Here is a 15,064-nt window from a genome sequence, read left to right on the forward strand (position 1 = left end):
TACAGGTCATTAATAGCAATTTAGTAGGGACTGAAACAGTCTCTCATGGCAGAGGGGGTCATGAGGCATATCCTGCCTTCTTCCTGTGATCGCGTCCACATGCTGACCCCAAGAAAACTGGCTTCGGTAGCACTGCATTGACAATGCAATAGTAGAAAGGAGCTCATAATAGGCTTATAATCACCAGGAGCCTGTTCAGTACTGAAGAGGTAACGAGGAGCCAGGATGAAACGAGGAGACTTAACAAAGGAAGAAGAAAAGGTACACGAGGCCGCTTTCATGATGCCCCTTTTGGGAAGATAAATGGCTTTTCAAATTTTAAACTGTCGGGCCATTGAGAGAATGCAGGGAGGCATGGCAGCCCAGCTGCAATTAAAGTGTGTTCCAGCCATGTCAGTACTGAAGGTTTAGCAGTGTTTCCCCTAGAGCTGCACTTTAATTTTGACAACCGTATGTGCTGGGATCACGTGGGTTCAGAAGTGCATGGGGCGGGGGAGTGCTGAAGGGGAGTAGAGGAGGATATGAGGTGTGAGACCATGTAAAACCAGGCACAACTTTCAGGTGTGCCACAAGCATCTGACACATTATCTTATGCGGATGGTGTATCTTTTCTGTTATTAAAAAAATGGATACAATGTCACTACTTCATTGCTAAGGTACCTGATTAAGTTACTTCATTTTGCTTTTGCTGTATATATTGCCATTTGGTGTTTTGTTTTGTTTTTTTTTGGTCTGATGGTTTGGTGTCCTGTGGTCTCAAAAAGTTTAAAAAACACTGACTTAAGGTACATCTTCAGTACAGAGAAGATTGACACTGCCACAATCACTTTTTTTTTTTTTTTTTTTTTTTTTTTTTTAAAAAAAGAGTTCAACTTGGCGTTCTTGGTAGGGATGCGCTAAATCAATCCTCACAGGATGCCCCTGTCAGCCCCGGTACTCCTGCTTCTCGCTTGGAGTAGGGGAAGTCAACGGGCGTGTTCGCTCCTGTTAAGCTCCCGCAGTGGAGACTGCATGGAAGCTCGAATTAACCTATGGCAAGTCCAGCTGCGTAATTAACATAGCTGGAATTGTGTATCTGAATTTGGCCATCTCCTTTAGCGTAGATCTGGCCTTAATCTTAGGGGTTTGGTGACAGGGCAAAAACACTCCAGTTTGTTTCCTTCTGATTTTTGTGTTACCGCTTCAGTCTCCCTTCCTGCTCTAAGAGCTCTGAGTGGATTTGCATTTTAAATATGGTGGCGTGGGTTTGAATTGCAGAGCTCAAACTCTGTCTGGGATTTTGGTCTTGTGATGTGTTATTACATGTTGCCTAAAGCCCAATAGGGAATTATTGCCCATCTGCATTTTGTATTCAGACATGGCTCAGAGTTCCAAATCTGTCCACTGCTGGGGGCTTCTCGCTGACTCTTGTTCTCCTTCCTTTTCCTACTGCTACTTTCTTCTTTCCCCTTCCTGTCTCCAGCAGTGCCCTCTGAACCTTTTGTATCCATCTATTACGGGTTCACTATTCCTTTTGCTCTATAACCTTGGGGTGCAACAGATCTGGAAATGAGCATGACACAGCAAAGAGGTGAAGGAGCATCTTCATGGTCTTAGTCTTGGACTTCAAACTAGTTTTGTTTCTGAAAAACACCCAACAATATCAGCTCTTAGGTTTACATATATAGACTGTGAGTGAAGATCTCTCTCATGAGTTCTGGTTCCTCCTGCTTTCAGCTGTGCCAGAATGACACTCCCGACCCCCCTCAGCCCCAAAGCAGTCTGTGCATGTGGGCATGGTATTTCAGCACTTCTGCTTGTGGGCCTAGCTATTATTTCAGAAGTGTTTAACCACACACCAAACCAGAGACTAATGAAAAGAGTTAATGTTTCCATACCCCAGAGAGTCTCATTTGCTTTGGCTCTGGTGTGAGGTGGACGCACAGCAGCGAGTCAGGGAAGCCAGCTTTCTCGTGACAGAGCCTCCTGAGGAATTGTGAATTGCGGTGCAAAGGATTCACCTAGGCCTCACTGACTGGGAGATAGGAACAGGGGAGTTGTTATTGCACCTCGAACTGGGGAAGGGAGGGTGTTTTGGTCTGGGCAGCATGTGAAGGTTGGTGGTCCCTAGCCCCACCCCTTCCACCATAGGCTCCGCCCCTCCCAGGCATACACAGCAGGCTCCTGACTCTCTCCTGGGTGGCCGCCCAAGTGCTCAGCTTACAGGGAACACATTCTGTGGTGCACATAACAAAATTTATTCTGCCTGTAAATGGAAAAAATTAGAGGAATCCTTGCCTGCATCCCAACCCCCTGCCCCAGCCTGGTGAACATGAGCGAGAATGGAGAGTGAGCAACAGCAGGAGGGAGGATGGAGTGGGTGGGGCAAGGCCTTGGAGAAGAGGTGGAGCCTTGAGAGGGGGTTTTGGCAAGGGTGTGTGGCTTCGTGTAATTAGACCTTTGGCAACCCTACGTATGGAGCCTATGGAGAGTGTTGCATCTGTAACTCTGAGCTCATTGCCTCCAGGAGCTTGTTTGTTAACTTGTTTGTTAAATAGCAATAAGTACCAAGAAGCACCAGTCATCGTCCAGGACCTTGGTGTGCTGGGTGCTGTACAAACACAGAACAAAAAGCCTGTCCCTGCCCCCAAGAGCTCGTAATTGAAACCTAAGGCAAGAGGTGATAGATGAAGAACTACAACGCAGTAATGAATGACAGCATACTGCTCAGCATGACAGGCAGTGGGCTCTGCACACCAGTGACCTAACTGCTGGCACGTTTTTTGTAGGTAGCATTGACAAGGACTGTGGCTGAACATGTTAATGAAGTAGCTTCAGGGATGCCTTGGGGAGCTCCTCTCAAGCAGGTGGGGCAGCACAGGAGACAGCATGAAGCTCTTGTTGGAGCAGGGCCGTCCTGAGGGGGAGTGTGGGACCCTGGGCATGCCCCCCCACATGCCTCATACCCCACCCCTTCCCTGCTTCACCTCCACCCTGACCCCTGGACTGGGATTACTCAGGGCACGGGGCAGGCAGTGGATGGCGGTGGCAGCCGCAGCCAAAGGCCCCCAGCCTCTCTCCACGCTACACTCTGGCTCTTGGCCAGCTGAGCTGCACTTCCCTGTGCGCAGAGAAGCAGGGCTCAACAGGCCAGGGAGCAGCAGCAGCGTAGAGCCAGCTGCCACTTGATCCACAGGGCAAGTGTGGAGCAGGGTGTGGTGATCTCCTGTGGCTGTTGCTGCCTCTGGTTGTCCCCTGTGCCCTACCCTCAGTAATCCCTCCTCCGATCCATAGGACAGCCGTGATGGCTGCCATGGGGCCCCCAAAAGTATGGGGCTTGGGGCATCCACCCCACCTTGTCCAAGGGATGGGATGGGTCTGTGTTGGAGAACAGTCTGAGGGGGATAGTTGAGTTAGTCTGTAGCTTCATAAACAGCAAGCAGTCTTGTGGCACCTAAGAGACTAACACATTTATTTGATCATGAGCTTCTGGGGGAACCGATGGAAGATCATGACCTAATAAAGGTGTTAGTCTCTAAGGTGCCACAGGACTGCTTGTTGTTGTTGGAGAACATTAACAGGTGGTTGGTGGAGGTCTGCATCATGGGCTAACCTGGAGGCAAGAGTTGACATATGGATAGCAAGCGAGAGATATGGTGGAGAGAGGCCATGCAGCTATGTGACCCTATTCTGTTGAAATGGGTCTAGGGCTCACGATTGAGTGCAATTCAATGTGGATTTTAATAAAAAATGTGGTATCATGAAAATGTAGTGCAAAAGGGCTTTAAAGTAACTTAATCCCTTTTCCCTGTAGCAAAACCTCATTGCATCTCTCACCTGGTGGAGTTGAAAGAGGGAGGTTAAAATTAGATGTCTGGGCGCTTCTATGTCTGATTTTCAGGGCTGGTTTTACTGAAGCTTACCAAGATGAGGTGGATGTTATTTGGCTGTGGTTTTATTTGAATAACTCGCATTAATATCACTGAAATTTCTGTGAAGGAAGCATTATGCTCTAGCTGCCTGGCGGTCAGCAAACTTGCTGAGGCACAGTGCCGAAATTTGACCTTTTGATCTCCATGTACAGTGCCAGTAATACTTCTTAAAGTCACCAGTAGTCCTACTTAAAACAGCTTTATTAATAAATAGAGCTGTGGAGTGTTACCTTTAAGGTGGTGGTTGGTAGCATTAGCTGGTCTTTTGTTAATCCACAGGCAGCCTGGCTTTGAGCAGGCTCCCAGCTGCATGAGGGAGAAGGGGCTGAGCTCCCGCCTCACATGCTGTTGAAAATAGGCTCGTGTGCCGCTCTTGGCACCTGTGCCATGGGGTTGTTGACCTCTGATCTACAACCAACAGGGTTCTAGGCCTAACTCTGCCACTGAACTCTTAGCCAGGTTGCTGCTTTTCAGTTTGTGCCTCTGTTAAATGGAAATACAGGGGCCATGCAGCCACCTACCCATGTTGTGGGGTCAAGCTGATGAATGTTAGCAAAGCAGTGGTTTGGGAGGCTGTATGGAACTAAGGAGCATTAGTGGAGCTTGCTAGGAATCTTTTACAGAGTAGGATTTTCTGTTTTCATCTGCTTTATAAGCTACCTTTTGTCTGACTGGAAGGGGGATTCTGATGGTGAGTCTGATGAAGAAAGGACTTCCTTTTTTCTTAACCCCTCTTTGCAGCTCAAGATGCACTGTCAAGGGCTCTGACTACCACAGTACAGTAGACCCTTGACTTACACATAGATTGCATTCCTGGGCAACCACCCGTAAGTCAAATTTCGTGTCAGTGGAGACCAGGTGGGGGAGGGGCCCTGCCTCCTTCAGGTCTCCCAATCCTGGCTGTGCCTGGTTCCCAGCTCCCGTGAGTGACAGGGAGCCCAGAGCCAGGTGCAGCAGCAGTGGTCAGTTTCCTGGCTCCCACAAGCGGAGGGGAGCTGGGAGCCTGGCTGCCGCCTGGTTCCCGGCTCCTCACCACTCACGATTTCGACCTGCTTTATTGCAAGAAATATGTACGTGAAAATTGTGTAAGTCGGGGGTCTACTGTATGTGGCAGATTTCACCACTGACATTGCTTTCCTTTTAGGGACCCATAAAAGGGTCAGATCTTCCGAAGTGCTCAGCTGAGGGCAAGTTGTCAGAAGTTCCAAGCACCAAATGTGCTGGAAATCCAGGCACTTCCTATGGGGCTTAAAGAGAAGTTGACCTCTTTTGCTCCCCATAGCGCCGGTCAGGTAACCAACCCCCCAATCTCTGTGTCATCATGTTAGCTAATGCAAGCAAAAATAACTGCCCCTATTGCAGCTGAAAAGCTAAGCCCGGGACCTCCCTGACAGGTAGAACTGGCACCGTGTTCCTTTTCCCACTGTGACTGGAGGAGGAGTTCTGGTCTTATCACCCATCAGAATATACCCTCCTGCTTTGCTTGTTGCTCATGCTGTCATGGCACTTTTGTGGAGGAAGAAATTCAATAGAAGTCTGTTCTGATCAAAGCTTTTCACAGTAAAGTCCCATTTTAAGGTGGTGTCTCTCTTAAGATGGCTGTTTAAAAAAAAATTCCTTTCTTTTTGCGCATTCCAGCTGTATTTCGAAGTATGATCGTAATTACCTTTTATTCCCTGTCTAATCATGAAAGTCTCTTGTATATGGAAATTGGTCTGGTAGTGTGTAATTATTTCATTGCTAAGACTCTCACTATAAGAGCCTTCTTTGTTTGGGAGCAAATGTCACAGAGACCCACTGCTAGGACCCTCCTCAGGAAAAGTTTATCACGTGATGAAGGCAACAGCAGGAAGGAGAAATCAAGTAGCAGCCCAATTCCTACAGGAAGATTCACTCCCGCTGAGAAGCCTGATGCTCTCCTCTTGGTGCTAAAATTCAAACTGCTTCATGGTTGTGTTTGCCATTATATTTTTATTTTCAGAGCTGTGTTTTACCTAATGATTCATGGACGGGTTCTCTCAGTTCCATAATTCAATATGGTAATAGTGACTCACATAGTTAGAAGGATATGTGGGAGGCAATGGTTTGCTCCTTAAATTGATACAAGAAGGATGATGGCTAAAAGCAAAGTCGAGTGAAAAGATCAGTCCCTCTTTCTCTTTCATGTATGTTCCCATCATACTGTTTCAATAGCCCTGCATGTTTATCGAGGAATATTTGGTTAAATGGATCAAAGCATCTATCCTGGTCTCGGTTGTTACATTTTGCATATGTGGAGCTGGCAGAAAGAGAGATTTTCTACAGCAGATCCTCTGCACCTTTCTCCCCTTGTTTTGTGCACCTTGGCCACGGAAAGAGAGTGGAGAGTTGCTGCATTCTCCTGTCTGGGACTCCTCCCACTGAGTGCTGGAGCCCCTGGTAGAAATGAGCTGGCATAGCTAGCTATATATGCAATGCCCTGGTGTAGAAAGTGGAGAGAACCAGAGAAGTTCCTGGTGCATAATGTTCTCTGACTATGCTCAGTTGGGGGACTTGCTAGTAGGCAAATGTTAGAGCGCCCCCTAGGTTGTTCTAACCTCCACTGTGGGCTGAGAGGAGAAGCCATGAGCTGTAATGCTTCCCGATAGCCAACGTGCTCTGCTGCAGCAAGGGTAAACTTGAAGCAAAGAACCTGGCCCTGTGATGCTGCATTGAGCAGATAATGCAGCATTTGATGGGAGGTTTTCTCAGCAGCTAAGGTTGGTAATCCTCCATGCCTAGAGGATGCACCATGTGGGTGCAGGGGATTGGATTATAGCTGCAAAATTCTGTGATGATTGGGGTTTATTTTTGTTTTTTTTTTAATCTCTGATGGAGTTAAAATAATTTGCATGGGGGCATCTTGCTCCGTGGCTTGGATTTTCTAATTGCTTCTCCTTTCGTTTTTCTTGCTTACATGCTGTGGTGGCTGAAACAGTTTCTCACCATATGAAAGTGAGTTTTACGTTTACTGTAAAATATAGGCTGGTACAGTAAGGTTGGCATGCAGGAAAATAAAGACACCAACCTGGGTTTTAGCAGATGAACAAACTCGCGAGGAGTACGGATATGATTGCCTGACACATTGTATTTCAGCAAAGGAGTTAAGGTGACCCAGTTTTGCTTGGTTTGAACTGACTCATTCAGTTTCATCTGGCAGCCTGCATCTCGAACTGCTAACCGAACTGCTTGCTAACGCTTTGCACTGGAGGAGATCTGCATTTCTCGGTCGAAGTCAGGCTTCTGGATCACCAATGCTGACATTCTGTGTTTTCTTTTCTCCCCCTCTCTCCTCCAGCCCAGATAACCAGTTCTCGCCTGTTCTTGATTCAGGCAATGTGGCCTTTCCTTTCTCGCTTGTGCTTTTTGTCACATGCACTGAGAGGTTCCTTGTGACTCTGTGAGAATAGCAAAAAAAAAAAAAGCAAAAAGCACATTATTGTAATTTTTATGAATTTAAGTAACCAGATTTACAGTGAAAATGTGCACCCAGAAGGCGGGGGGAGGGGAGGAGGGGCAAACATACAAGGGCACAGCATGACAGCGGCTGGAGCTCTGGGCCCCTTTGAAATGCCACAGGAGCACCACTCAGCTGCTCTGAGGGCTGGGAGGGAGGGTCCAGGGCTGTGCTCTATATGGTGTTAATGGCTGACTGCTTTCAGCCCTGCCCCATCCGTCCAAGGCTCCATCCCTTCTGAGAGCCTGGAGTGCTTCCCCACTCCCTGTCCGCACATCTTGCCCCTGGGCATGTGGTGGCTGTTGACCCCACTGCACCCAGCTGGCTAATTTCTCACTGCCAGGCAGTGTGGCCCATCAGAGAGTGCATTGGATTGGGACTCGGGAGACCTGGGTTTCTAGTGCTAAGTCTGCCACTAATCTGCTGTTTGATTTTGGGCAAGCCCCTTTCCTTCTCTGTGCTTCTTTCTACCCTGTCTGTCAATGCAGCCTGTAAGCTTCTCTGGCCAGCATGTCTCTTGCAGTGGGTCATCTCAGCACCTGGCTCACTTCATAGATTATAACGCCAAAAAGGAGCATTGTTTTCAGCCAGTGTGATCTCTGGCTTAACACAGGACAGTGGGGCCCTGAGCTTGGTTCAGGCCTCCAAGTGCTACTGGAAACCAAAGGGGGTGTATTAACAGCCAGTGTCTTTATTCACTGAGGGTAAAATTCACCCCACAAAATAAGACTGAAGGGATGCGTAGCCCCTGTGCTGGGCATCTGTACCTGAGGCGCTGTGTAACCCACTGACCATATCCCCCTCTGTGTCCAAACCCCTGAGACGGTGAGTGTCTCACAGCACTCTACTTCTTCCGCCACTTGTACTTTTAGCTCTGGAGATTCCTGGTTCAATCCTGGTGTCCACCAAGTTGGTGCAGCTGTATTTGCAGTGGTAGCGGATGAGGTATACATTTTGTTTTGTCATTTTTATTTTTTTCAGGTGAATATGGCACTGACGGGGAAGCCCTCCAATGGGCCCCCCAACAGCTCCAGACCTGACCAATGGAACACAATTTTTCCTCAGAAAAATGAAATCATCACCAGTTTAGTTTCTGCCTTAGATTCAATGGTGAGTGAGGCTGCTTGCAATAGAGATGGGTGGGCGGGGTGGGTCTGTGTGTATATAGCAGTTAAACACTTGTAAGGCATTGTTCATCATTCAGAGGAAATCAGGGGATACACATTCAGGGTAGGCCACAGTGACCCAAATATGAAACCCAGGACTTATACCTAAACAAATGGGGCATATCTGTTTCCAGTGATGATTAACAATATCACAACAACCTGAGAGTGTCTGGCAGCCCCTGAGGAATGGCAGAAGACGTGGATATAAAAGCTTTTGCAAGACCATTCTGCCACACAGAAGCTCATTTTGCATTAGGTTAATTGGGTTGAATCAGAGCTGGATTTAAGTGGAAGGGATATTGAGTTACTCAAATTTTACTCTACTGCAGTAAAGCCCATTGAGCTGTTCAAGCTGGGGAATGAAAATTATCTCCCCATTCTGCAAGTCAGCAGGGCCATAAAATCAGCTCAAGTTAATCTCACGATATGTTTTACTCTTTTCTTATTAATATTTATGTTGGTACCACTGACTTTATTTTTCTTGATGCGTTACCGCTGTTGTTGTGAGCTTTTACACAACAAGGGAACAATGGCTTTTATCTCTGAGAACAAAGAAAATAACTTTCATGCCTGATGTAAAATGCTCAGGAGAAATCTTGCACAAATCAGTTTTGCTTACATAAACAAGATAACTGTCTGAATAAATTTCTTGGACCAGAGCTAATCTTATTTTTAACTGCAAATTGTACGTGTAAGTATTTGCTGGCCCCGCCCCACAGAGTAAAATGTGTTGAATTAAATAACATTTCCATCTAAATCTGACTATTGTTAATTTTCTGTAAATTTGATAGTATGTTTGATATACACAGACAATTTATTTCCCTCCAGAAAATTCTAACCATCTACCTCAAGGCTCCATTAAGGTGTCTGCACCCCAAAATCCAAGGCACTCAAAATCATGAATCACTTATGCACAGCTTGGCCATTTTTATGTGGTGTCAGGTGTCTGTAACTTTCAGCGGTGCCCAAAGTGGGTCCAAGTCCCTTGACCCCTGCCCCACGTGTCTTGTAAGAGTGTTTGGGGAAGTGAGAAATCTGGCTCTGGGGTGGGGCTCGGGATGAGGAGTTTGGGGTGTGGGAGTGGCTCAGGGCTGGGGCAGAGGGCCGAGGTGCAGATGAGGGGTTTGGGGTGTGGGAGGGCCTGGGGCTATGATCCCCATCTTCCCATTCTGTCTCCTCCCCCAACTCCAGACACCCCACACACTCACATGAGCCCCAGGCAAGAGGGACTCACTCAGAGTTGGATGGAGAGGGGAAGGAGGGAGTGCCATGTGTCTTCTTCCCTGTTCTCTCAGCAGACAGCAGTCAGTCTTCTGCCAGAGCTGCTCCCTGTAGACAGGCTGCAATAGCAGCCAGTAAGAGCACTCCCAAGTCAGGTCTCTGAGGACAGGCAGCCAGCAGGGATGCTTGGGGGAGGTGTACAGAAGGAGGTACGCTGCGTCAGGAGAGAGCCTCCGCCTGACGTTGATGGAGCCCATACCACTCGCCACTTAAGCATGTTCTTAGATCACAAAAACCTATGCCACCTTATTTTAGCCTCTGTGTGCATAGGCTGTTGTCTTATATTACATGATCACATATGTTCAGGCATTGCACAAGTAGCGACAATTCTGCCATTTATAACTTTTAAGCGCTTGACTTTGGAACCTTAATGATGGTTTTAACATAGGCATTCGGGTGTGATTCTATATATGTTTCATTTGAAATTTTTAAAAAGATTTTGGAGTTAATTATTATTTGAAGTCTTTGTTCAGATGTATCCCTCCCACTCGTTACTGGGTTTTTTTATTTTTCTTGAGTGTTCAGGTTAGTTGACTGAATTAATTAATGTACCTCTTGCTGTTCTCAGGGAAGGGATTTTTTTTTCAACTGTACTGTCTCTAGTTTACAGGTGGTAAATTGTTATCCAACCCTCTTCATGTCTTCTCCTAAAGAACAATTCTTTCCCATAACTCGGGATCAATGTTCCCTCTAATCTTTTTCATCTGTGTGTGGATTTTTCCATCCATGTGCAAAATAATTTTTTCAGTGTGCACCAAGGCAAGTGCAAATGTGCATCACTAGTAGAAACCAAAGTTCTAGCAATGGGCACTTTGCTAATCATCTGGGTGGCATCTAAATCTCTCCTGAGTGGCCACACAAACACACAGCTTACAGGGAACACTGCCTGGGATCCAGCCACTTTTTGAGGACCAAGTGTAGAGGTGACATAGAAGGCAATGTATGCTGGAAAGGGATAAATGGCTATATGACTAATTGTACAAGTCTCATGACTTTGGTGAGTCTCCTGGCTTGTCTGCACTGCCACTGGACTGTGCTGTAACTTTCTAGCTCAGGTACTCACCTGAACACAGCAAGTGGTGGTTTACCTAGAGCAGCAGTGTTCAATAGCCCACACTTGTGGTGGTTGTTTTCCCATATTCACCACATTTCTTCCCCCACATAAGTGCCCTCCTTCTTCCCCAGAGCCAGGCACTCCCAGCCCCCCACTCTAAGTAAATGCCCTCCTCCAACTCCACTTCACTCTAGCTGAATGCCCTCCCCTAGAGCCAGGCACTTCCACTTCCTCCGTTCTAATTTAATGCTGGCAACTCACCAGTGCCACTTCAGGATCCACTGCCGAAGCCACTCCGGGGGCTGCTGCTGCTGCTACCATGCACTTCTCCCACCAATGGTGGGATGCAAGCCTGGAGCTGGTGCATGGCATTTCCTGCATGCAGCTCTGAGGAGGAGCCGCATTTAAATGCTCCATGAGCTGCATGCGGCTCAAGAGTCGTGTTGGCCACACCGTGGTGTCCTGTTTGCCACTTGTGGTGAGTGGTGAATGTATTGGACACCGTGGGCCTAGAATGCCAAGAGAGCTCTCTTCTAGTGCTGATGCCTTGACCACACTGCCATGTTAAAGTGCAGCTGCTTTGAAGTGTAAGCAAAGCTTCAGAGAATCTGAGCTCTTGCCTGGTTACTTGCTGAGGAACTGGAACTTGTCAGTTGCAATCAGCTTCAGCTTGCTTCCAGTTGTTTTCCTACTACAGCCCTGTCTTCCGGCCACTTAGCATGTCAGTTCTTCAGTCTATGAAATTTCCTAACTTGGGGCCAAATTCAGAGCGAGTGTGTTACGGGATTTAATTGGGTGAGTGTATCGTCTGTACTTTAAACATTAAGAGAAAGTATGGCCTCTCTCCCCTCTATGTAAACCTCTTAAATGAGGAGGCGGCCAGTGCTGGGAGGTTGTTTACACTGGCACTTTACAGCCCTGTAACTTGCTGCACTCTGGGTGTTTTTCTTTTGTTCACACCCCAAGTGAGAAAGTTGCAGCACAGTAAAGTGGCAGTGTAGACATGGCCTAAGAGAGTCTAAATGTGTGCAGCATAAATGCTGAGGAGGAAGGAAAAATGGGTAACCCATTTGTTCCTTGTATGACACTCCCAGGCATGATAGCAAGTCAAAGACCAGGGTCATGGCTGTAGGTGTTGTGCAGATGCTTGAGAATAAACAATCTTGGTCCCTCATTGTTTACAGTATGGGTTATATAATGCAGGATGGGGAGGGAAGGAGTAGGATGAGGCAGCAGTAAAGCATTCAAGTTATGGTTACTTTAAAGAAGAGTTCTTGGTCACCACCTGCCTACCCACTGCCAGTGTAAGACAGTGGTTTCCCGATTGTATTTGGCCAGGAAACTCTCTTTTTTTTTAAACTCAAAAGAATTTTGTGGAACCCCATTCCCAGGCTGTACCCCTCTTGGCCCCCAACCCTCCCCATCTCCAGGATTCACCCACCTCAGCCCCCAAATCTCCTACCTATCCCCAGGCTTTAGTCCCCGTTCCACAAACCTGCCCTCCCCCATCCCCAGGCTTAATCCCTCTGAGCCCCAGACCTGCCACCATTTCCAGAAGGAAGGCTGGCATGGAGGTTTTCTTCTGGCTGGCGTGAGCTGAGCCATGTCCACCGGAGGAGTGTGACCGCTTGGGGAGTGGGGAGAGTGAGGGCTCCCTGCCCTGCCATTACTGAAATAATGGAACTAAATTCAGTTGGTTTAATGGCTGGATCGCTCCCGCTGCCCTGCTGGCCATTAAACCAATTAAATTTAGTTCTACTATTTCAGCGGCCAGCAGGGCAGCAGGAGCGATCCAGCCATTAAACCAACTGAATGAAACCAGTCTCTTGGGCCATTAGCAATCCACTGGGGTTTTGAGTTTTACATTTAGAATAAATGTCCTTTTGATGGAAATGGTGGAAGCCCTTCAATTTGAGTCACTTAAGCCATGGGTGTCCAGAGTAGGGCAGTGGGCCCCCTCCAAGGGGCATGAAATTTTGTAAGGAGGCCACAGCACGATTGTAAGGAGGCCGAGGGCTCATCCATCTCATTAAAAGTGTTGAAGTATGTTACTCTTTTGTGTACGTGTAGTCATATTAATATACCAATTTAATAAAGTTTTACATTCCACATACTTATTTTCTTACATAAGTGAAATTTCTGTCAGTTTGGATTATATTAGATCAATTGGCAGTGGGGTGGGGGAAGGCAGCTAATTGCAGGGTTGAAAAGTGAGGCCCAGCATAAAACGTTTGCTCACCTCTGACTTAAGCTTTGCCTACACTGCTAAGCTGAAAGCACAGCCATGGCACTTCAAGGGCAGTAGCTAACAGTGCTGGGAGCTTGTTTACACTAATGCTTTACAGTACTGTGTCTTGCTGCTCTGGGTGGGTATTTTTTCATGCCCCGAGAGAGAATGTTACGGCGCAGTACAGGGGCAATGTAGACAAGCCCTTAGGAGTCCAGTAGAGAGTTGTCATGGGGAAAGAATTTGCAAGAGGAGGGTTCAGTTTCTGGTCCTGCCACAAACTATCCTGTGTGAACTCGAGTGAGTCACTTAATCTTTCTGTACCCCAGTCCCTCACATGTCAACTGAGGAAAATAAAATTTCTTGTCATCCCCTCTTTGTCTATTTTTAGATTATAAGCTCTTTGGGGCAGGGACCATTTGTTGCTATGGGTTTACATAACACCTAGCACAACACGATTCTGCTATCAAATGGGGTCACTAGGTGCCACAAAAATACAAACAATAACCCTAAAAGCCCATAATTGATGTTTTGATTAAACAGACAAGGACAATCTCTTGACTGATGAAGACTTTGATTGCTAGCCAGCAAATATGTTGCTGAGATAAAGTTCCCTGCAATTCTTTTTTTTTAAATTAGAGCTGATTACGAATCCTAATAATTTTCACAGGTAATTTTACCAAATATTTTGGTCTGTTTTTTGACGTTGCCATTCTTGGTAAACATATACAGCATTGTTGTTTTTGTTTATTTTTTTAAAAGTCAAAACTGAAAATTGTTGCCAAAACAGTGTTTTACTGGGGTTTTACGAAAACAAAAAAAAGGAAATTAGAATGTTTTGTTTTACTTAAACAAATGTTTGTTTTTTGCTTAAAAATGTTTCATGGAAAAAGTGAAGTGCAGATATATTTGCAATGTGTATATGGAATAGAAATAACTCCATAAATGCACACTGTATTGGTAGATGACAAAGTAAAAAAAATTAGATGCTTTAATTTTATTCCTTTTCTAACTCCTCTGCTTTTCCCACCTCCCCAGTGTTCTGCACTTTCCAAACTAAATGCCGAGGTAGCCTGCATTGCCGTTCATGATGAAAGTACCTATGTGGTTGGAACAGAGAAGGGGCGAATCTTTATGAACACAAGGAAAGAACTGCAAATGGATTTTCACAAGTTCTGCAGTAAGTACCGTCCTGGTCTGGGTTGCAATCCAAGTCCATAGTTGGTACCAAAGAGTGCTGTTTACCTGCTGCTGTGGTGAATGTAGAATGCTAATGGCAAATGGCTAACGGCAAACTGACATGCTCTGTTTGGTTTCTTGCTGCTTGATCATGTGACATTCATTTACCATGTGGCAGGCAGTGCTGCTGGTGAATGGCCTATGCCCTTTCTCTGTAGTCAGCAGAGGTGGACGTTACCATAGGCCAAGGCCTGCCTTTTGCTATTGGTAGCTGCAGTGTGGGAATGTCATTAGTCTTAGCTCTGTGGGAGCCTGATTCTGTTTTACACAAGGGTCTCTGTGCTGTGCTGTGTAAAGAATCTTTGAAATGGCTGTAGATTGCATTCACACTGAACTGGTTTCTTGCATCATCCATTGACTCCTTGGGAGGAACAATCTGTCCCACCTTGTGTTTAGCTGTGATACTCTGCTTACCATCCCAGATCTGAGGGAGAGTTCTGTAAAGAGAAGTTAGGTTAAGTCTACACTTGGCATTATACTGTGCTGTAACTTTCTGGCTCAGGAGTGTGAAAAATCATTCCCTCCCTCCCGTGTAGCAAGTTACCTTGCTGTAAAGAGCTCATGTAAACCAGGCCACAGTACGGGGAGCATGGCTCCCAGGCCAGGTAGCTTGTCCCCTTGTGGAGGTGGTAGTCTTGGAGAGCTTGCTTCCCCCACTCTTGCTGTGGCCACACTGCTGAGTTGTATTGGTGCCAGTAAGTGTAGACAAAG

At 46.6% G+C, this 15,064-nt stretch overlaps 1 protein-coding gene across 5 annotated transcripts in view; it reads left to right on the top strand.

Annotated features, from left to right (window-relative positions):
* The window catches only part of GTF2IRD1 (GTF2I repeat domain containing 1), a 194,616-nt gene that overhangs the window by 69,889 nt on the left and 109,663 nt on the right, over positions 1-15,064 (top strand). For 4 of the 5 annotated variants that reach the window (XM_075014086.1, XM_075014084.1, XM_075014085.1 and 1 more), the window contains exons 2-3: positions 8,368-8,496; positions 14,153-14,294. In XM_075014086.1, coding sequence (XP_074870187.1) covers positions 8,374-8,496; positions 14,153-14,294 — 265 coding nt within the window. In that variant the 5' untranslated portion in view covers positions 8,368-8,373. The remainder of the gene's footprint in view (positions 1-8,367; positions 8,497-14,152; positions 14,295-15,064) is intronic. The other variant, XM_075014089.1, reaches the window with a different exon arrangement.

The sequence above is a fragment of the Carettochelys insculpta genome, chromosome 19 (genome assembly GCF_033958435.1).
Source record: "Carettochelys insculpta isolate YL-2023 chromosome 19, ASM3395843v1, whole genome shotgun sequence".
Lineage (NCBI taxonomy): Eukaryota > Metazoa > Chordata > Testudines > Carettochelyidae > Carettochelys > Carettochelys insculpta.